Below are 22,570 nucleotides of genomic sequence, written 5' to 3'. Positions count from 1 at the left end.
CCGCAATTTTACTGTTAACGTGTTCTTCTAACGTTTTTGCCTCTGTTTTATTGATTTTTAAAATATATTTTCATTCACATTTGGGCGAAAGAGGCGGAGGCATCTCGCTCGTGACGTTTGAATGGAATACCTACACCACGTGACAATGACGTAGTTGATATTTTGGTAAGACACCAGGAAGTGCGGAAGAGGGCGACAGGACAGAAACAGAGGAGTGCAACGTTCCACAACTTTTTCTTTTTTGACCAATTTATTTGTGGATTTTTTGCTAGAATTTTATTGTTCGGTCTCCGAAGAAGCCATTAAAGATGCCGAGCATGGAAAGTATCCTTTAAAAGCGGTGAAAATGGAAGATAAGTGCGGCGTAACGACACAGAAGGCAGTGGCTAAAGCGTTTAACGCATCACGGTAGCTTCTTTAAATTATGATATGTATTTGTCACTGACATTTGAGACGTTACAATGTGTATCAGGCATTACTGAAAGTTTAATAAAGTAGCCTATTTAATAAGTTGAACATTATTGAATTTCTTAAGGCGTCTGTTATCTTTGGCAGAGCTGCGTTTAAGGCCTCTAAGCTAACATCGGAAAACATAAAACTTGATACCGTACACCACAGCTGAATCATGTGGTTTCTATAGTTTTCCCTACAACAGTTTAAGTTGATACCCGTAGTATTCTTATATTTGTTTTATATGGTAAACTGTATATTTTTGAGAATCACATAAAAGCCCATAAATAGATGGTAAACTAGTTGTATAGTTTGATAAACACAAGCTTCGTTTGTGTTTACCAAAACGAAGCTATAAGCCACTTCTGTAGTTATTGAAAATGTGTGAATTTTAGGTCAAAATAATAACTTGGCTTATCGTTTGGATATAAACGACTTACTGATTACCCAGTTAGTAATCAGATACTCAGAGATTCTTCCTAAACTGTATAAGAATTTAAAGGGGAAAGTCGGTATTTGTTGGTTTATTCTCACTAAATTCAAACATAATCTTTGTTCTCATTCATTATATATATATATATATATATAAAGATGATAAAGCAATTTTTTTTTCAGTTGGGAAATCACCTAATTGTGCTCTCTTGTGGACAGATTACGTAATGCTGTACAGTATGCAGGGCTGCATGATGTCATGCTGCAAAACAATGTAAAGATGCACTGATCAGAGATGTTTAACTTGACTTTCTTAATAAATTGAAACCTGTCCTGCCCTAGGAATAAAATAGATACATTAGAATTAAAATTAAGACAGAAAACATTTATTTTTAAAAAACTGTCCAAAGTTGCATCACTGAAAAATCTACAAATACAATTAGAAAAGTCACTTTATGGGACCGAAAATTGATACAAATTAATCTGTTCTTTAACAGACCTCAAAACTTTGCTTTACATTTCAAACTTATAATTTTGTCAGATCACAACAAATTATGGCTTCACAGTACAATTAAAACATCCAAAAGGTGATAATAATTATAATTTACGCTGTTTTCTCCCCTTGCTTTACCATTGAAAGCAAATAATTGTTCATCTGAATAAGTAAGAGGAAAAAGCTCTTGTTTGCTAATCTGTGTTAGCATTTATTAATTTATCGTAACAATATTTGAACCTGAAGGAACCCTTTTGTTGTGGTGGATTATTTATATTATGTCAAGAAAGCTAGCATGACAAAGCTAGTTTCAATCTGCAATCTACAAATTCAGCAATATCCTCTGTCAGACAAATCGGTTGCATAGCCTTGCAACTTTAACAGGATTTCAACATTATTTCACAACAGAATAGTTGTCAGATTGACATGTAAGAGTCTTATCTTCAAGGATCTTATCTGAAGTCTTCCTCCCTGTTGTGGCAGCTTAAACAAATAACATTACTGAATGAAAATACAGTTTTCTCTTAAGAAGCTTCTTATAACTTTTATTCTTTATGCGAATTAATTTTCAAACACCTCACTGATATTGAAAATATCTAACTTTGAGGTTTCTTTCTTCTTTGTTAACTTCCTCTCCAAGTTATGTTCTCAGTCCAACCTGTTTTAGCCTATTTTGGTGCGTTCAGTGATGGGACAAAATTTGAGATTTGAGATTGAAGTGGCTTATTCAGTGGTCAGGGCAATCAATAAAAGAGAGATTTTTTTTTTTCTGCTGGTTCTCCTGCTTTGTGCTGTTGTTCTTTAACTTTGTTTCTCAGAAAATCTCTTCAATCTCAAGTTTGCTGCCAAAGAGCTCCAAAGAAATTCAAAGAAATGTGACAAAGAGGAAAAATTAGAGAAGGCAAAAGTCAAGAAGGTAAGTTGTGTTTCACTCATCAGACCAGCTGTCAACGTCAGCTATTGAGAGCTTCATCAAAGCTTTTTGTTGTGTTCAGGCCATCCAGAAGGGGAACATGGAGGTGGCGAGAATCCACGCAGAGAACGCCATCAGACAGAAGAATCAGTCTGTGAACTTCCTGAGGATGAGCGCCCGAGTCGACGCCGTGGCAGCGAGAGTCCAGACGGCGGTTACAATGAACCAGGTGCGCCACACGCTGCTTCAGTTAACGTCTCCACATCCATGTGGAAAAAATAATGGCAGCTTTTCTTTGGTTTCATCTCACAGGTCACAAAATCTATGGCCGGAGTGGTTAAAGGCATGGACGCCACTCTGAAGAGTATGAATCTCGAAAAGGTACCTCCAACTAAATTATATATATTCACGCATTTTAATGAAAGTAACATATTTTAAACGTTGGTGGTGCTTTTTTGTTGTAGATTTCAGCTCTCATGGACAAATTTGAACATCAGTTTGAAACTCTGGACGTTCAGACTGCTCAGATGGAAGACACCATGAGCAGCACGACGACTCTCACAACACCACAGGTGACTTTCGCTGCTCAGCTTTTTCTCGTGCTCCGTTTAAGAACTGCTTGTATGAATGTAATATGTAATGTGTGTTGCAGAATCAAGTGGAGTCGTTGCTGCATGAAATGGCAGATGAAGCAGGGTAACCACTCATTTCTGTCCTAATATTATTTGTCGGATAAATGAAATCACATTGCGTTCATTCATTTTATGAGTGATATATTGTGTTTTGATGTTATTTGTGGATGTTTGTGAGTCTTATGAATATAATTAGGCCTCTTGCAATAACAAATTCTGCTGGACGATAAGTTGTTCCAGAATTTATCGCGATAAACGATAACATTGTTGTTTTGAAACCATTTTTAAGTAACGTAATGGTAATGGCATAGTAATGAGGCAGGAGCACGTTCTAAAAGATCGATGAACTTTAAATTCTAATAATGAACATTCGACACTGGAACTAGAAGACATTTTAAATATCCAAAATAAATAAACAAAACAACAAATAAAATACATTTTTAAGTCTTTGTAAACAAAATTGTCCTACAAAAAAAGGGTTGTTGAGACCAAAGCACCAAACTGAAGACTTTTATCACCCCGTTTTTGGTAGAAAGAGAGAAAAAAAAGAGAAATGCCAATGGAAATGATTTAGTTTGTTTTAATTTATCATGAGATTAATTCATTTATTGATTATTATGACAGGCCTATAATGGTACGCTTTTGCTTTCTGTTCAGATTGGACCTGAACATGGAGCTCCCTCAAGGACAGACAGGATCTGTGGGTACCAGCGTAGCCTCTGCAGAACAGGTATACTGTCATGTTTGCTTGTTAAATCTAAACAATTAAGTGTTTATTTTATAAGAAAACTAAATTATAATATGATAGTCACTCATAAATGTTAAGTCAAATGTAAAATATGCTCTCATCTTTACTCTTTTGGACTGTTTCTTGTTCGCAGGACGAACTGTCTCAAAGGCTCGCCAAGCTCAGAGATCAGATGTGAAGAGCAGAACCAGAACAGTTCTACACACCTGATAGACACTACCTGACTATAACGCCCTCTTCTAGACATCATGTCTGCTTTTCCCTCCTCTTTGCATTTTCTGTCTGGTGAGAAGCAACTGTAAAGAGTAATTGTTCCCTTAAACCTGCGGCGCCTGTTGGTTTTTTGATTTTCAGCTTCATATTAATAAAAACGAAATTAAAAATTGTAATTGGAACATTTTTAATGGAATGAAAGATTTTTTGTTTGTGGAAAAAAAAGATATTTATTCACACTTGCAATATTGACAAGAATAATAAAAAAGAAATTATATCATTCATTTTCAGATAAGCTCTCAAGGTTTTGTATAATAGTACTTTTTTTCCATTCAGGTGTGCATACTTGGGGCAGAATATATGCATATTACATTTCAAGGACTGTTGAAAGCTTTCTTATTGGTGAACTGACTTTTTGTGTTGATTTACTCTATTTTCTTTATGATCAATATTTCTAGAAGGTTCTTGGAGGTTATGTTGTCTGCATCTCTTTTCACCTTCTTCATTTACTCTCATCGTTTGGGAAGGGTTAAAAATAAGAGAATGAACAATAAAGTTTTATAATACCCTTACAAATTGTCTGCATTTTTAAAAATGTAGTTGTTGTTAATGCCCTGTTTGAAAATCAACTGCATAAAATCCATTTTCCATAATAATTCATGAGAAAATGTTTATTTTTTTATGCGCATTGTGATAGACCACAATGTTTTTGAGAAACATGCTTTAAAAAATAAAAATAAATCAAACTCACTTTAGATGTAGTTTGACACCATATGGAAAAATATTTAATTCATTCATTGCAAATAGCTGTTTAGCCAAACTCCAATCAACTCCCTCTGTAAATAAAGTTTTAAAGGTACATGTTTCTGGTGACAAGTGAACTGATCATAGTTTATTGTAATACATGAATTTGTGTTTTTCTCTCCTTATTCACAAGTTTCTAATCAAAATCGGCATCGGCATTTAGTTGTGCTCTGTTTGGCTGCAGCCAAGTATTTGAGCCGTAAATGTTTACAGAACCAGTCAAAAAGATTCACACAGCAACATAAATATATTTGTACTAGTTAAAGTGACAATCACTGTCACTGTTCTCTTCAGAGTCAGTATCTGGCACAAGTAATGTAAGACTGAACCTTTTTTCTCTCTCAAATGCTTCAGAGTTTTTCTTTTGTTATATTCACTGATGGCGACTGATTAGCTCCATTCTGGCACCGCTTGTGATGTCACAGACCCAAACGCTCACTAACAGAATCACTTTTTTTTTTTTTAGACTGCTATTTATTTATCTAGACCTCTGGAGATGATGTTGCAAAAAGGGACTTTATGTAAATCAAGAAAGTTACAGACAACCCTGACTGTCCTCCTCATGAGACTGTCTTACAAAAACAGTGTGTCTTCAGTCAGAGACTTCCTCAAGTTCGCTGTAATACAGACAGCTATGTTTTCTGCCAACTGTCGCCTCCATCTACAATAAAGAGAAGAATTTGAATTAATATGAGAGTTACAACAACATTTAATTTCTCTTTGGAATCAGTAAAGTATTTTTTCAATTTTAAAAGCTTGTGTTTGGCAGAGGGCTGCTTTTGTAATCCATACTACATTGTCCAGCTGTGTTTTTATAGTCCATGTTTGTTTATGAAACACAAACAAAAAAAACCAGCTCTGGATATTATTTTTTTAAGGTCAAACACACCACACACCCGTTATTTCCAGTTATAAACCACTTCTTTAGCATATTCTGACTCAACTAAAAAGTGAAAAGTTGGTGTTGGGTGTTTTTGCTAACTTTCCCTCCGGCTCATTTCTGAAGACCACAGTTTTATCACAAGACAAACAAGCTTTAAAGATTATATTATACAATTTTAGTTTATGGGATAGTTGTTGCTGTGGTCTTTTTCTCCTGACTGGTCAAACAGTGTACTGGTATGTAGATGAGGCCATGTCCCAGTTCTCATTATCATACAGTGTGTTTACACTCAGTGTAAAGTCCAAAGGCTCAAGATTTGCTACTTTATTTATCTGAATTCTGCTTGTCTCTGTGTGTTTCACTGAAGTTTTATTCACACATTGTGCCTGATGTTTAGTAACTTATAAATTCAGTGTAAAAAAATGTGGATGTTGAAGCCATTGAAGAATCCCTCTCAAAAAACCTTATTATGGAGATTCAACCCCAAAGGTCAATCTTTAACATCCATTGTGTCCAGCTAAATCAGTTTTATCCGCAGCTACAAACCACCATTTGAAAAAGCACAATATATAAATTTGTTCTAAGATTGTTCTTAAATGATAATATCAATGATAATAGCAATAATAATATAGTAGATATTAGAGGAAAGGGTTAAATTTGAACCTTAACAAAGGGCAACAAATGAATTTTCTTGAAAATAAGAACACGTTGTGATTAGAGATTAAAGTTAATTGCACCACATTTTTACTTTCGTAGTGGAAATACTATGCAACAATTTCATAAAACAGAAAAACTGACTAAACAAGTAATTTCAGTTAGATGTGTTTTAAAGCATTTATCAGTATATTATTTAGTAGTTTATTAAGAGACAAATGTGGCTCCTGTCAAATTGAAGACCCCAGCACAGCAGAACCCAAAGGTTTGACTATTTAATATGTTCACTTCCCTCTAGTGGCACCTCCGCGGAACTTATGTTTTTTCTTTTTCTTTTCTTTGACTTTAAATGAGACTATTTTAACAAAGAACATTCTTCGTTTCAATTTTTTTTTACATTTGTACAAACCAGCGTCGCTTGCGTATTGTCCCTTTGCGTTTGTCTTGCTAGGCGTTAACTGTTAATCAAAATTAATTCTCCAGCATTTCAATTATGTTTGCCTTTAACAGCTCTGAATTTCTGCTTGAGCATTATTTACCTAAACGGATCGATAAAAATCAATCATATCAATTGGTAAAATAATTAAAAACTGCCTGGAAGACAAAACTCAGGGCATTTAGGAAATCGATCATCATGTGACATTCGCGTAAACAGGAAGCAGCTGATTTTTTACTTCACCCTGCTCTCATTTAGTAATGATTAGAGCTGTGTCCTCTAAAACAAATATAAACCGTTCTCTAAGTTTACCTGGACACCAGTAGCTGTTAAGTCATTTAGGAGTAAGTATAAAACACGACACAAAACTTTAACTAGGACAGCTTCGCTGCTCAGTTTGGTAGGCTAACATTGTTAGCGTAGTTAGCATTAGCTAAAGTGATTTTTCGTAGCAGGACAGATCGATTAAATTAACGTATTAGGCGAATTGTACCATTTTTCTGTGTCGAGTGGGATTTGAACTGTAAATATACACACGTTTGTGATAATTTACGGGTTTAACCATGTAACTTTTGATGGGGGGTTGTAATAACAGCTGGGTGAAACTGCTCCGCAGGAGAAGTGCTGCAGAAACAGACCGAAGTCATCTGACCTGCAGCTCAGGAAAATCTTCACAGCCGTGTCTCCTCAGGGGGATGTCAAGCTCAGCGATGAAGAAAAAGGTGAAGCTGGCCGTGTGGTTTCAGGACTTCTACTTAGTTTTCGACTTTGTTTGCTGAAATCTTCTGGTTTGTTGTTAGGTGTTACTGATGGGGAAGAGTGGGTCTGGAAAGACCAGCATGAGGTCAATCATCTTTGCCAACTACATAGCTCGGGACACACGTCGCCTCGGAGCTACAAGTAAGTACTAATCTGAATTTATTTAAAGATAAATCATGACCGATTGTTTTTTTTTATTTTAATTAAAACCACCTGCATCTTTTTTTTTTTTGTTGACTAGTTGATGTGGAGCACTCCCATGTTCGGTTTCTGGGCAATCTGGTCCTAAACTTGTGGGACTGCGGAGGGTAAATCCTATCTCAACATTAGACTTTATTTTTTCTCCGTTATGACTTCGACAGTGATTTTTATCTTTTTATCCACCAGACAAGACACGTTTATGGAGAACTATTTCACGAGTCAGAGGGACAACATTTTCAGGAATGTCGAGGTCCTTATTTATGTGTTTGACGTTGAGAGCCGTGAGCTGGAGAAAGACATGCACTACTACCAGTCATGTCTGGAGGCCATCCTGCAGAACTCGCCTGATGCCAAAGTGTTCTGTCTGGTGCACAAAATGGACCTGGTCCAGGAAGACCAGAGAGATTTGGTGAGCATGAACCCACTGCCTTACAAGCCTTTGCTGCACCGGCAGTGCTTTCTGTCAGTCAAGTGTAAGAACATGTGTTTACTGAGGTTAAAAACAACCATTTACTCGGAAGAGAAGAAACATTGAAGTGACCTAAACGGACAAATAAAACGGGTGGTTAGTGGTAATAAAGAATGACAAATTAAAAGTGGAAGAAATCGATCAAATCTACAGAATGAGAAACTCTGGGAACTAAATTGTGTGGATTAACTTGGCGAGGTGAAATGAGCAAATATGATTTTAAAAAAAGAAAACCCAACAAAAAAACTGACCTACATTTAACCTAGTGAACATAAATGATGATGAAATCTGGAATAATAATAAAGAAAAAAAACAAACTTAAAACGGTGAATATTTACAGTCTTATCAGCAATGAAAATGATAAAACACAAGTTGCTACAATTGAAATATCATCATAATCTATAAGCGATAATGGCTGTAAGCTGCCACTCCAAACCAGGCTGAATAGATGTGACAATATTTTATGATTTATCAGTCTTCATGAAAACTAACTTGTGTATACCAAGAGAAACTTAAAACCAATTTGGTTCAGTTTATAGAGCGCCAATTCACAATAAATGTCTTCTCGAGGCATGTTACAAAAAGTCATTTCAATTCAGTAACATGTTCCCGTTGAGCCTCGTTATCAAACGGTGCTTAAAGCTCAGTTAATTATTCTAAATAGTTAAACATTTCTGTCTAACTAAAGATATAAACTCCCCTTTACCAGGAAGAAACCTCCAGCAGAGCCAGAACTGAGCTCAGTACAGTTACAGACACACAAAAATAATTCTTATATTATTTTAATTATTAATGTGGTTTGTGAAACTTAAGATGGAATCAAATATGATATTGAAGTATTCCCACAGCATGATGCCGCCACCCCCATACGTCACCACGGGGATGGTGTGTTGTCATTTGCAGTCTTTCTGCTCTGTTCCTTGGTTTTTGTGATGTCACTTCCTTTTTGCTTTTACAGATCTTTAAGGAGCGTGAAGAAGACCTGAAGCGGCTGTCTAGACCTTTGGCTTGCACGTGCTTCAGGACATCAATCTGGGATGAAACATTGTACAAGGTGAGTTAACTTGATTCAATGCTATTTTTGTTTTTCATTATGTTGACCGACAAAGTCGCCTTTGTAAGAAGCTCGTTAAAATGTCTCTGCAGGCCTGGTCCAGCATAGTTTATCAACTCATCCCAAACGTCCAGCAGCTGGAGACGAACCTGAGAAATTTTGCACAGATCATAGAAGCAGATGAGGTTCTTCTGTTTGAGAGAGCCACTTTCCTGGTGAGAGCGACCATTCGCTTCTGTCTCACTGCGAAAACACAAAATCCTACCAAGCACTTTTAGTCTCGTTTGTAGTGCAAATATCTTATTACACTTGAAATAAGAGAAGACTAACTTACAAGTATCTTTTCACCAAGATATATTAGCTTGTTTTTAGTAAATACTTACTTAATATTGCTTAAAAAGCACATGTTCCATTGGCAGATTCATTTATTTATAACAAGACAATTTCCCCATGTTATAAGTGAAATAATCTGCCAATGGAACAAGTACTTTTTTTTCACCAATATTAAGGAATTATTTACTTAAAACAAGCTCCTGTATCTTGCCGATAAGTTACTTTTAAATTAGTTTTGTCTTAATTAAAGTTTACAAAGATATTTGCACTGGAAACGAGACTAAAAATGCTTGGTAAGATTGTGTGTTTTTTCAGCAGCCTAGATTTGGATCTGGGAATGTAAAGCATGTCGCTGTACGTATGCGGTTTGCCCATGTAGGTAATCTCCCACTATCAGTGCAAAGAGCAGCGCGACGCTCACAGGTTTGAGAAGATCAGTAACATCATCAAACAGTTCAAGCTCAGCTGTAGGTAAGTTCACGTCGCGCCTCATCCGCTGAACGTTTTCTGTCTGTTTTTCTCGTGTTTAGTCGCTTCGTCTGTCTTGTCGTTTCAGTAAACTCGCAGCTTCGTTCCAAAGCATGGAAGTTAGAAACTCCAACTTTGCGGCCTTTATCGACGTCTTCACCTCCAACACTTACGTCATGGTGATCATGTCAGACCCCTCTATTCGTAAGTACACCAGTGTTGGTGGGTTACGATATAAGATGTGGAAACTCTCAGCAATATTCACTATCTTTTTTTTAATTTTATTTGTTTTTCAGCGTCTGCGGCGACGCTCATCAACATCCGAAACGCGAGGAAACACTTTGAGAAGTTGGAGCGGGTGGACGGACCCAAGCACAGCCTGCACATGCGGATGCGTTAGCCCACGCTTGATTCCCAGCGGATACTCTCAGCCAATCAATGCACAGAGCACAGATAGCATGTTGCAGCCTCGAAAGCTCTGATAGATATAAACAGCCCGACATCATTTCTGCTCTATCTTTACATTCAATCAACAGTCATTCTGGGAGAATCTTAGTTTTTGTTTGTCTAATTTCTACAGGGATCAGAAGTATCCTGAACAGTGGTACGCTCTGATGAAATATTTATGCTTAGTTGACACATGAAGCAGTTAAAAACGTGTTTACCATGAAGGCCTTTCTTTTCTCACTTTGTTGTATCCATCGGATTTATATAGTCAGTGCAGTGTGTCCCAGTGACACCGTTTGATTTTTCAACTGCGGTTTTTAAATGGTCACAAAAAATATAGTTATATTTAGAAGCCTAATTTTGAGTATGTGTTTTTTGTATTTATTCAGTTTTTTTTTTGTTTAACTGCAATATGTGTGTTTGGTATGGTATCCATTCAGAGTCCACTAAGCACCCTGGGCCAGTTGTCTGGTACATGTGATATGCTGCACCTGCCAAGTGGGTCGACAGAAGTGTTGGAGCAGCCATTTAAAGGCACAGAACGCTAATTACGCACATTTACTCAAAGGTTTTGCTGTGGATTATGAAAACGGCTAGATAAGCTGATTTCTTGTTTGGAAAATATTTCTTGGTTGCATAAAAAAAGATCAAGGTAAAATTTGGCCGAACAGTTATCCACACTGCCTTAGCTTTATATGTTTTAATTAGCCTGAGGTTAGACATTGCTTTATGATACAGGTTTAGCTGAGCAGCTGTTCTGCTCTCTCAAAAGGAAACTGATACCCACGCTGGAGAGGACTGTAAGGAGATAGCTACGTGTTTTCAGGACATGTGTGTGTGTGTGCATTAAATAATGACAAAATCACAGTTAATTAGGAAAAATCTGGATGAGCAATGAGGCTTTCATGATACACTTAGTAAGAGTTGCTACAATCTAATCAGAAGATCTATTTTTATTTAAAAATATCTTCCTGGAGGCTTAAATGACTGAAAGGAATATGGTTGTTTGCTTCGTCCCTTTTATGCTACATCAGTTTGGTTTGTCTGTGTGCATGGATATGCTGAACACACTGTTCTTAACCCTCCTGTTGTCCTCATTTTCTGTGTATAGGGAAAACACATACAAATCTCGGTCATTTTGACCCGAGGACAACAGGAGTAGTATAAATCCCGCTGCTGATGCTTTACCTCCTTTTAATGATACTCAAGAAATGTTGGTGTAAAATAACGGTGTGCAGATGAAGCTTTACAAAACTTTCGTAGCTTTTTTTCTTCTGTGCATTGCCGCAAGATGTCAAAGCATTTAAAACTAAATCGCCACCTAGTGGTTTGTGGAAGTATTGCAACATTCACACCAAACTCTTAGACGCGTCCCGTTTTAAAGATGGAGAAACTGCGTATGGGGTGAGGAAAACACGGGTGGCAGTGAACCAGGAAGACGGGATTTAGATCTTGAATGGGAATAAAATCAGCGGTATGAAATTCCTTAATGGTACGTTTCAGTAGCACTTTAAGCTAATTTCACACCAACAACACAATCACAAAATGTGTGCGAAATGGTTTGATTAGCTACATAGCATAAGTACAAACTTTCTTTTTTTTCTCTACTGTTGTAAAGCCACCAGACTGACTTATTGGGAACAAATATATATGTTTTTATTCCAAATGTGATTTGAAAACATGAACTTCTAAAAACTGAACACATAATTAAATCCCATCTTTAAACCTGTCAAGCTAGGCTGGTTAAGCAAAACATTTTCTCTTATAAAGCAAAAAATAAAAAATAAAACTTTCCCAAACATACTCAGTTTTTAATTATTTTTGGTTCGGTGTAACTGGTAAGTGTGACTCGGGATTGATATTTTACACTTTCATAGTTTTACAGTTTGAAATCATTCATACTCCTGCCAGATGAAAATTTAACGTTTTTTCTCAAAAATGTTTCTTCTGACTGAAAGTAATATTAAAGTTTTGCACTTAAATGCTTCTTGGTTGAGTCAAAAATAATTTTAAAACTTAATCTGCCAGATTTTGGTCCCAACAGCATACAATGTTTCATTCTTCATAAAGAAACTGTTTAAAAATTTTATTGTGTAACTTTTTAATTACTGCAGTTGTTGCTGCAGCAAATTTAAGACAGATTGATGAAAGGACACTTGCAGTTCTCACCAGAGACGGTCCTAGCCTGTTTGGCGCCCTGGGCGAACCACCTCAGCTAAAGTGAAATTTGAGGATTTTAATGTAGGAATAGCTTCTATGAAATGGTAGTACATTTGGACCAATTATTTATTAAAATATGTGCGAAAGGCAGTCTGTGCTGTAAAACCAAAAACACAGTCTTCCATCAACAAAATAAATGTAAAACAAGTCATACTCCAAGCTAGAAAAATCCAGAACAACTATGGTAATTCACAAAAACATGCAGGCTACAGGCTGTTGGGATGACGTTAACAGCTTTACTAAACAGAAAGAATGGATTGTTTATTTTTATTTCACCCTGACCCCTCCTTGGTTGCTGTGGAGCTGAATAAAAAAAATCCCTTACTTTCCTCTGAAACATCACGTCGAATCCTTCAAAGAAGTTTAGCATCTTGACAACCTTAATGCATTATGCTCTACATTATGATCATTATCATAGTTCTTCATCTTAAATGTCTATTGATTGGCTGCCCGTGATGCACATATTTAAGAATTTAGAAACCCTTCTTTTACCATTCTGTAGCTGAGTGAAGATTGATTCAAGATGCTTGATATTATCAGTGCCTTTCTGGCAGGATATGGATTCGGCAGCTCCTGCCTCTTTATTGTTACCAGCTCTCTCCAGCTCTGCTGCTGTGAGGCATTGTTCCAGCTACTCTTATCAACACTGCTCATGTGTGTCCAGGAATGCAAAGGCTGAAAAACTGGAAAATCCCCGGCCTTTTACTTCAAAGTGCAACTTTCCTCAAATAAATGGGTGGAAGTCAGTACGGGACCTCGCTCGTTTTTGTTGGGTTCGAAGGTAGAACACAAAGCTTTTGCAAATAATCAATATTGAGTGTCTGAAGATTAATCTTTTTCTTCTTTTCTTTTTTTTAAAGGAAGTCTGTTTTTTCAGCAAAACGTTTTCATGGCACAAACTTTGTAAATGTAACATTTAGGAAACATTCAAAAACATTTATACAGATTTACAGTGCATTGCAAAGGTATTAAACCTTTTTTTATGCGTTACAATCCCAAAGGTCAATGTATTTTATTGAGGTTTTATGCAATAGAGTCATTTTGTAAATTTGCAAGAAATTAAAATTTTTTATTACAAATATTTAAATCCAGTGCCCCAACTCGGACCGATCTCCTAATCCCTGTTAAAGATTGGTCTGTGGTGTAAATTTCCTTTAAAAGGGCATTTTGTGATTGTAATTGTAAATGTGAAAAAGCTACCTTAGAAAGAGGGGCACTGGAAACTGTTTGTGACAACTAATCACCATGCACAGTATCTCCTTGGGCCTTTGGTTCCCTGGAGTAGCAGCAGGAGTTCATTTGAAGAGTACCAAAGCATAACAGATGACATGTAGAGGGAACTGAATGTCTCTGTTGATGCAAACAAACATGATACTCACAGGTGATCAAGGAAGATATAAAGAAATCCCAGAGTATCTTGTACTTGTTGTTTATATACTTTGTAACATTTATTCAGCTTGAGCTGGCTTGAAACTTGAAGTCAGCCTTTGCACATGCATTCAGCTCTTGGCCGTTCATTTGTACAAACACTCAAAGTTAGCTGGGCTCTGGTGTTGTGTGTTTTGTTTTTATGTTGATTGAAATGCAGCTATTTCTTTAAATTATAAACTGCAAGAAAACAGTAAAAGGGCAATGGTGTGTGTAGATGTTCCGTCTGCCTCCAGCACAGCAGAAACATGCATTTTAGCTTAATTGTCCACTTTAAATGACCCTGCTGTGTGTACATGCACGGCTATTTGCCCGACGTGTCTCTGTGCTGCCCTGTGATGGACTGGTGATCTGTCCAGGATGTACTCCGCCTTCAAGCCATTGACCCCTGGAGACAGGCTCCATCCACCATGATTCATCCAGTGAGTGGATGAATGAATGACTGAAGTCTGATGTTGAAAGTATCAGTGCTGTAATGTTTGCCTGTTTCTGTTCCGAGTCTGAACATTGTTTTGATGTGGTGACCCATTTGTACCGCCAAAACCACCGGGGCCACTTCCACTTGCCATTTGTGTGCTGGCATCCGTGTCATTGTTTGCCTCTGCGCCGCAGTCAGTTTGGTTCAGGTGCCGCTCCAGCAGAGTGATTCGCTGCTTTAGCCGCTGCTGAGTGTCTGTGTACTCAGTCAGCAGACGGGCAAAACGAGTCTGTAGGGTGTCCAGAGAGGTCTCCAGTCTCTCCACCTTCTCCTCTGTGTCCTCCTTCTGTAGCCCGCCCTTCTCCGCATTCTCGTCAAGAAGCCCTTCCTTCTTAAGGATCTCCCTACCCCTGTCCTCTAGCACTGTTTTAGCATCTGGATACTCGGTCACTGCCTCCATTAGGTCGTCCTTGGAGAGGCAGAAGAGGTCAGAGTATCCCAAGCTTCGGATGTTGGCTGTGCGGCGATTCCCCATTTTACTACCCCTTATGTTCAAAATGCTGATCTCCCCAAAGCAGCTTCCAGCAGTGAGGAGAGCATACTGCGTGACCCCATCGTCAGCTACTACTGCCAGCTTCCCCTCTTTAATGATATACATCTCCTTACCAATGTCTCCTTTCCTGCAGATGTAGTCTCCTGGACTAAAAACCTGCGGACGTAGCTTGAGCACAAGCTCCACGAGCAGTCCGGCCTCACAGTCTTGAAAAATGCGTACTTTCTTGAGCGTCTCAAGGTGTACGTTGATGGCAATCTCGGCGCGCAGTTTGTTGGGCAGGTTCTTCAGCACCTCCTGCTCGTCTACGGCTTTTTGGTTGGTCCACAGGTAGTCGAACCACTTGATGACGCGCGTCTCCAGCTCTCTGCTGACCTTGCGGAAGTGCATGTAGTGTTTGATAGCGTCGATTCGAGCCTGAAACTCGGCCCGGGTGGCGTTCATGTTGGCTATCATGGAGCCTACATTTCCCACAATTGTTGCAAAGATCAGCACTCCAACAAGGAAGTCGAAGACCACAAACAAGTACTCCTCATCTCGCACAGGCGCAGGCATTTCTCCAATTGTGGTAAGAGTGAGGGTTGACCAGTAAAAACAGTAGACATAGCTTCTTGTTAAGGACGAGTACTCCGGTTTGGAGATGTCTGGAAAGACCCACGTGTCTGAACCAAACCCCAAAGACTTGGATATAGCGTAGTAGATACAGGCATTCCAGTGAATGATGACCATGATGTAGAGCACCAAGTTGCAGATCCGGAAGATGTTGGGGTAGTTGGTACGTGTTTCTGTCCGGTCAAAGAATTCAAACATGCGAGGGAAGCGCAGCAGGCGATTGAATCGGAGCTGAGGAGTGTGGATGCCAGTGTAAATGTACACCAGATCAGTGGGCAGGATGGACACCACGTCCAGCTTGAACTGTAATGTTCGGATGTAACTGTCTCTTAGCTTGGCGTGGTCCTTCACCAGGAGGCCTTGTTCCAGAAAACCTTAAACAACGTAGATGGAGAGGAAATTTAGTTCGACAGCTTTAACAAATATGTAAAAGAAGAAGGTAGTGTTTTTAATGGATTACCTGTTCGTAGACGCACAAAACTGTCCAGTATGTAGACAGTATCGGAGATGTAGTCCAGCACCAGCCAGCAGATGTAAATGCTCACCTGCAGTTTGTCAAAGCATGCCCTGGGAACATAAAAAGGTCCAAATGATTTAGTGCTCTAATCAAAGGGCTGGACTGTACAGATCACTGCATTTATTATCCAACTGCAGGGCCGGAGGTAGCCTACTGTGGGAATTATAATACCTTGCAATCACAAGTAACCAATTGTAGAGGACTGCAATAGCAATGACAAACAGCCAACGGTAGTAGGCGTCATCAGATGGTGAGACAACGAACAGTTCCCACCTCTTCCTGGAAGTATGAGGAGCAGACAAATGATACATTAGTTAAATCCCCATGGATATTTCTCTCGGGAAAAGTTATTTTGTTTTATAATGTAGCATTGACTAACAGAACACCATTTTACGAAGCAGTATCACTGAGTTAAAATCTTAAGACATCACAATAGATAGAACAGGTGTCCCTAACCCAGTCAGGAATACCTCAAGATCCCTTTGGCATTGTTGCCATTGACATCTGGCTGGGTGATGCTGTTGCGACTGGGGGCTGTTCTCAGCTCAGGGCCGCGAAAGCGTTCCAGGAAGGAGTCTGGCCGCTCCTCCTCCTCCAGCAGGCTCCTGTGTGCCCATTCCCTCAGCCTCACCACCAGTTTCACCAGTCTAAGACACGTGCAAAGCATAAAATCCCCGTTAAGCTTCAAGGAAGTCATGAAAGTGACACAGAAATTCCCATTCGTGTGAAACCTTATCCCAGAGAAGCACATAGAAATTAAATGGATTTGCAGAGTGAAGCAACAAATAATCTCTGATAGAGAAATGTTTGATAAATTGTGGCCGTGTGACAATGATTTGACTCATTTGTCAGGCACATCGATGTAAGTGCCAAACAATCCTGTTGATGTTCACATCTAACAATTCAGAAACTCCGGCAAAAATGCTAACATGTAATTGCCGCGACGCTACAGTGTCACCTTGAAATGGCCCCATTCCTCTGGAAAGAATTCTCCGAACTGCGTCCGTCAGGGTCGAGAGCGGCGACTCGTTGCAGCTCTGATGACGTGTCATCGCAGACCGATGGCACCCTGGGACGAAAACAACCAAACAGAAAAGAAAAACTCTCGTTATCATTCGTTTCATGCGCTGCTTTTATAAAACTGACTTTCTCTTACCTGCTAAGTTTACTTTCAGACCTCTCGATCTCTTCCTCCAAGGTTGTCTTCACTGACAGGTTGTGGGGCGACCGGTCTCTCTCTGGCACCTGGCCTGTCATCCTCAGGTTCTGTCACGGAGGACAAACAGCAGTGTTGGAGCCTCACTGTGAGCCATTCAACCCATGCTGTCATTAGCGGTGTTCCCTGTTTCTCTGCTGAGCTGTTGCAGCAGAGGAAAGTGTTTATGATGCATAATGTCAGTATATAGTCAGGGGATGTTGGCCAACTGAGACCGTCTGCGGTCCCCAACCAGCATCCGTCAGGTGACGGCTCAGTTGCAATGGTGAGGGACGCATATACAAAACAGGAACTGAGCAATTTACAACTCGACTCTTTGTTAGAGTGAGAAAAATGTGCTGCCTAAGATTTTTTTTTTATTGTTGTTTTGCATTCTTTTTTTATTTTACGCTTCCTGAAGAAAAGACTTGTGGAAAAACCATTAGGTCCTTTAAACCAGGACAGACAAGTTTTTTTTTCCTTCCAAAGAGCATTTTATTACCTTCTGTAGAACTGCAAGAAAAAACGCAGACCTTAATTGTTTTAGATTTTAAAAGATTTTTTAGTAATACAACAAAAACTACAGATAGTTCTTATATTTACTTATGTATTTATTACCTCTTTTACTTGATATTCATAAAATAAATTTTAAATATAGGCTATATTTAACTATTACATATTTCCTCTAACGATGTACATTTTAATTATTTATTCTATGAAATTCATACATTCTTCGTTTATTATTAGGATTTAAATGTATAGTGTAATTTATTCACTTTTAAACAACTTTTAAATATATCTCGTGGACTTCTGATATTTATTTCATGAATCATATTTAAATGTTACTTAAAGCAGATTTTTTTTTTTTTTGACTTGGGCATTTTTACTGTGCAACTTGTTGCCAACAACATTTGTCTCATTAAAAAACAAACGTATTAAATAATGTACCAGTAGTCCGTCTGCTGGTTTCGAAGAACTGACCGTTTGATCTATAAGAAAATATCGAAGAATAAAAGTCGTGAACCGAACCTTTTGCACAGTTTAGGCGAAACTTTCCAACCCTCTCCACCAAGTGGGAAGCACTTTATTCCCCCTACCAGTTACATGTGTGCACCCGTAACGCATTTCCACCCTGCGGCGCAGACAGACGAGGAGCTGTTTAGACAACTGTTACCGCTGTGTGACTAATTGGTAGATCATTAACGAAAACACGGCTTCGGTCAGACTGAAGCTCTCCAGCTGAGCGGGCCTATCAGCAGCTCTCCCTCCGGACCTTCATCACTCAGGAAACCAGCATGCTGAGTGCGCGCGCAAACTGCGGCTCATCATTACATCACAGGGGGCAGCAGGGTTGAACCACCAGAAGTTGTCACTCAACCAAACTCAGCTTAGTTGTTGAAATGGCTCGAATGTCTCCTTTTTGTTGTGAAGCTGGAGATAAATTCTGATTAGTATAAACATTGCTTTTACTCCTGCTGACGGAGCTGCGGTAGAACTTCACTTGCAAAGCAGTTACACCAACTGCGACTCTTACCTTAGGTTTCCTTTAGTCACCTGAAGACTCCGTCATTCCGGAGCAAAGCGCCTCCGACAAATCCATCCTCAAAGCTGCGAGCGAAGGAAAATACTCCTAAAACACAGTTGTTTTTGAAATGGTTTTCTGTGAGGCTTTGAAAGGTGTTCCAGTCAGAGGTGTGAACACGTGGCTGCGCTCGTCCTCCGATGAGAGTAGACAGGTAGGTTAGGAGGTAAAGGCGGGGTGGGGCTTTCAGAGCCCAGGCGTCAGCTCTGGATGTGAGAAATCTTTGGGGAAATATACATTTTCAATAAATCTGGATCTGTTCTTGTCATGTTAGTAGAAAAACAAATACACACACACGCGCACACACACAAATCCAAGAAATACAAATGTAGTTTTTGCAAAAATATATATTCCTTTTTCGCCTTTTCCTTACAGAATTGTTTGCTCAAGGTGTCTAAGTGCATGGATAGACTACAATGACAATTTTCTAACCGAACAAACCATCTAAATTGTAAAACATGGTGGTGGCAGCATTATGCTGTAGGGATGCTTTTCTTTAGCGGCCGGAGAGAAGCTGGTGAGAGTAGATAAAGGAGGATGGCTGGAGCCGACAGGCCCTACAATGGAATGGTTCAGATCAGAGTAAAGTGATGAGTTGAAATGGCCTAGTTCAAGTTCAGAGTTAAGTGAAGCTAAGAATCCGTAGGGAGACTTGGAAAAATACTATCCATTAACATTCTCTATGCATTCTGCCTTAACTGGATCTATTTGACCAAAAACAATGGGCGAAGTGCCCGGATGCGAAAAGCGAATTCAATATTCAATAAATCCCAATAAAAAAATTAACAATTTTAAGTTTTTACAGGGTACTAGAGATATATTTCTCTGAGTCCTGCATGTAAGGATTACATTTGAAAAAACAAAAATATGCTATTTAAAAAAATAAAGTAAAAGACATAAAAATATGATGCAATTTAAACTGGTGATGGCAGTATCATGGTGTGGGCCAACTTTGAGGCAGGTGCTCTGATTGAAAGTGGATTTTTTAAAATAAACTATGAATACATGTTTATGAACAGGATCAAGAATAATAGTGTGGTGTAGAAATATGACCGATTTTCTATACGCCGTTCCAATAAGACGAAGGGAAATAAAACCAAAAGAGGTTTTTTTGTGTTAAGCATGATTCTGAAGTCAATCCAGTAGAAAGCTTCTTATTTGGGGAAATCTTCAATTAATTAAAATAGTGATTCTGAACCAATCATCTTTCTGTTAAGTGTTTGTGTTTTTACACATTTCTGCTCTTATGGGAAATCTCTGTACTGTAAATTGTTTTAAAAAGATAAACATTCACTTCACATACCGTTATGAACATTTGATAAAACATATACTTCTACCTTTATGCTATAATTATATTATTTCTATTATTAATCTCATTTTTTTTAATATACCCAACACTAAAAATTTTGTGTGAACCCATGCATTCTGTTACACCCGAACGTCGCCTCTGTGGGAAACATTTACTGAAAACGTTTCCTAAGCAACAATGTACAAAGTTCTTCTTCAGTAGACAAATTGAAACTTTAGCTCCAAATGTTCCCGTCTGAAACGATAAAGCACGGACGATGAAGGCCACACGAGACAAGCCTCCTCATCAAGCAGCGCAAAGGCAGGTGCCGGAGCCGTAATCAGAGCCTTGAAAGACTTTACAAGGAGCGAAGCCCGGAGGATTTCACACGCATCCGAGATCCGAGTCAGTGAACAGCGACCTGCAGTCTGCCTCGCCTCCTCCCCGCTGCACTGGGAAAAGACAATAGATCAAACACACAATCGCTCTTGCTCACAGTTTGCTTTGTCAGACAGATGACAGGTTTTATGAGGAAAAAGAGGGAAGGACAGCAACAGAAACTGGAGATAAGAGGAAGGAGAAGTAGTAAAAGGAAAATGAGGTGAACCGTTGAATCATAAAAGTTGCTCTGAAATGTCCCTGTTCATTTCATGACAGTCTGAAGAGCCACCAAAGCTTTTCGTATCAGACCATCAAGCATGGATTGACGATAATTCAGTTTTCCAAAAGAAAAATCCAGTACAGAGAAACCACCACACGTCACCAAAAATAACGCCTTACCTGCAGTGAAGCATGGCAGTGGCAGCATCATGCTCTGGGGTTACTTTGCTGCAGATAAGCACGAACAGTTCTAGTAATCAAATCAGGTGTCCTTTTAGAAAGCTCCAGATGAAGGTGGATTTTAATCGCCAGCATCATTGAGTACAAGCAAAACAAACAAAAGAATGACTTTATGAACAGAAATATAAACTTTATGAAGTAGCTCTGACATTAAATCGGTTCAGTCATGCATAGAGCGTTTTGGACAAAAGATGTTCTCATAAGCTGATGGATTTGGATAAGTGTGGCAATGCAGAGAGCTCTGAAATGAAAAAAAGGGAATTACTTGACTGTCCACATTTACATAATTTCCAACAAATTTGTTTTTCAGCTCAGCACAAGACGCATCACATTCAAGTAGAGAGAAGTTTGAAATAAAGGTTTTACAAATACTTTTGTGAAATGCATTGAAAATGCATTAAAAAAAAGTCCCTGACTATTTATTTGTATTGCTTTTATGACATATCGGAGCTTTGAAAATGTTACCATTTCAGAAAAGCTAAATTATATACATTTGTTCAGCAGAAAACCTGAGTATGATACAAACCAAGTCTCACTTCAAAGTTCAGCCACAACCTCTTACAAAATTTCTTTTGAAAACAAACAGCAAAGACCAAACATAGCAGCTGTTTTCAAAATCATGTTTATTGTTACATGTAAAGCACTTACTTGGGAGAATAGACATGAACAAAAGACCAAATTCAATTTGGCCGTCGTCATAGCACATCATCAAGCTACTTGGAATGAAGTAACTGTATTTGGTAATGTTTAATATGAGCAGAAAACAAAGAGAAACCCTCAGAGCACAAATACAAATCATCTTTTGATAGTTGAAGGCACAGCATGAAGCCAGGAGAGTCAAGTCAGCCTGCTCACCATCGAACGGACGCACAGTAATACAAAACAAAAAAAGAAAATCCCAATGCAACACAAATCAGACATCCTTAAAGACAGCATTTACAGCATGTTGCATGATAATCCCAAGAAAAAAAAAAAAAAGATTACGAGGCAATACAAATAGCATTTCCTCCCACAGGTCATCACCACAAACTGACCTCATGGCTTCTGTTTTCTGATATGTAGACGTCCGTGGAGTCCCCTCTACTGAAACACTCGCATGCCATCGAGTAAGAACATGTTTGAGCATCGCTTTTCTTCTTTTGAAGTGTCCTCCACCAAAACTTTAAACCTCTCTGACTTACTTTTGGCCTTCTGACGCATATATTCAAAGGTAAAGCACTCAGGAATGTCTGTTGCTTGGTCGAGGAGATAATTGACTTATCAGCAAGGATTGAAATATGTAAACAACCTTGCAGCTGGTATATTATGCATATTTGTATTGGGGGGGGGGGGGGGGGGGGGGTTAAAAAAACAGCATTCTTATAAATGAGCGTAGCAGGTTGATAAGTGTCGCCTCTGGAGATTTTCCATCCTGAAGCTTCACCTTCAATAAAAAGGATCCTTCAGAAAACACCTCTGTGTATGAAAAGAGGTAGAGGGTGCATGCAAGTGTATGATTCTGACTCATTTTAAGGCAAAATAAAACCAA

At 38.7% G+C, this 22,570-nt stretch overlaps 3 protein-coding genes across 4 annotated transcripts; 2 read left to right on the top strand and 1 right to left on the bottom strand.

Moving 5' to 3' along the window:
* The first annotated feature begins 118 nt into the window (after positions 1–118).
* On the top strand, positions 119–4,457 carry LOC103475717 (charged multivesicular body protein 1b). The gene is made up of 8 exons (XM_081615864.1): positions 119–324; positions 2,194–2,291; positions 2,371–2,517; positions 2,601–2,669; positions 2,753–2,860; positions 2,941–2,984; positions 3,578–3,650; positions 3,802–4,457. Exons 1-8 carry the CDS (start codon positions 309–311, stop codon positions 3,844–3,846), a joined length of 600 nt encoding a protein of 199 aa, XP_081471990.1. The 5' UTR covers positions 119–308; the 3' UTR covers positions 3,847–4,457.
* Positions 4,458–6,843: 2,386 nt separating this feature from the next.
* rraga (Ras-related GTP binding A) lies at positions 6,844–10,747 on the top strand. 2 transcript variants are annotated; one of them, XM_008427545.3, is made up of 10 exons: positions 6,844–7,002; positions 7,275–7,380; positions 7,459–7,558; positions 7,659–7,725; positions 7,805–8,027; positions 9,046–9,141; positions 9,234–9,356; positions 9,854–9,945; positions 10,031–10,146; positions 10,239–10,747. In XM_008427545.3, exons 2-10 carry the CDS (start codon positions 7,354–7,356, stop codon positions 10,340–10,342), a joined length of 948 nt encoding a protein of 315 aa, XP_008425767.1. In that variant the 5' UTR covers positions 6,844–7,002; positions 7,275–7,353; the 3' UTR covers positions 10,343–10,747. The 2 variants fall into 2 exon arrangements, with proteins under 2 accessions (XP_008425767.1, XP_008425768.1); XM_008427546.3 differs by having other exon boundaries at positions 6,853–7,002; positions 7,254–7,380.
* Positions 10,748–12,279: 1,532 nt separating this feature from the next.
* Positions 12,280–22,492, bottom strand: cnga2b (cyclic nucleotide gated channel subunit alpha 2b). The gene is made up of 7 exons (XM_008427548.3): positions 18,867–22,492; positions 17,294–17,403; positions 17,096–17,206; positions 16,608–16,784; positions 16,309–16,416; positions 16,081–16,187; positions 12,280–15,994 (listed from the first exon to the last, which is right to left on the bottom strand). The coding sequence occupies exons 2-7, from the start codon at positions 17,392–17,394 to the stop codon at positions 14,502–14,504; spliced, it is 2,097 nt and encodes a 698-aa protein (XP_008425770.2). The 5' UTR covers positions 17,395–17,403; positions 18,867–22,492; the 3' UTR covers positions 12,280–14,501.
* Between the last annotated feature and the right edge of the window lie 78 nt (positions 22,493–22,570).

This window comes from Poecilia reticulata, chromosome 14, assembly GCF_904066995.2.
Source record: "Poecilia reticulata chromosome 14, P_reticulata-male-v2, whole genome shotgun sequence".
Classification (NCBI taxonomy): Eukaryota; Metazoa; Chordata; class Actinopteri; order Cyprinodontiformes; family Poeciliidae; genus Poecilia; species Poecilia reticulata.
The sequence above is the reverse complement of the archived record's forward strand: the minus strand, read 5'-3'. Positions and strand labels throughout refer to the sequence as shown.

Bases quoted from the DNA above. Each gene is read 5' to 3' on its own strand.
- cnga2b (XM_008427548.3), bottom strand. From the start codon at position 17,394: ATGACAGGCCAGGTGCCAGAGAGAGACCGGTCGCCCCACAACCTGTCA. The intron at 16,785-17,095 runs GTGACACTGTAG...CACGTGTCTTAG, and splicing joins AGGAATGGGGCCATTTCAAG to ACTGGTGAAACTGGTGGTGA. The intron at 16,417-16,607 runs GTATTCCTGACT...TCATACTTCCAG, and splicing joins AATGCCAAAGGGATCTTGAG to GAAGAGGTGGGAACTGTTCG.
- LOC103475717 (XM_081615864.1), top strand. The intron at 2,518-2,600 runs GTGCGCCACACG...TTCATCTCACAG, and splicing joins CGGCGGTTACAATGAACCAG to GTCACAAAATCTATGGCCGG. The intron at 3,651-3,801 runs GTATACTGTCAT...TCTTGTTCGCAG, and splicing joins GCGTAGCCTCTGCAGAACAG to GACGAACTGTCTCAAAGGCT.
- rraga (XM_008427545.3), top strand. From the start codon at position 7,354: ATGTCAAGCTCAGCGATGAAGAAAAAG. The intron at 7,726-7,804 runs GTAAATCCTATC...TTTATCCACCAG, and splicing joins AACTTGTGGGACTGCGGAGG to ACAAGACACGTTTATGGAGA. The intron at 8,028-9,045 runs GTGAGCATGAAC...TTGCTTTTACAG, and splicing joins AGGAAGACCAGAGAGATTTG to ATCTTTAAGGAGCGTGAAGA.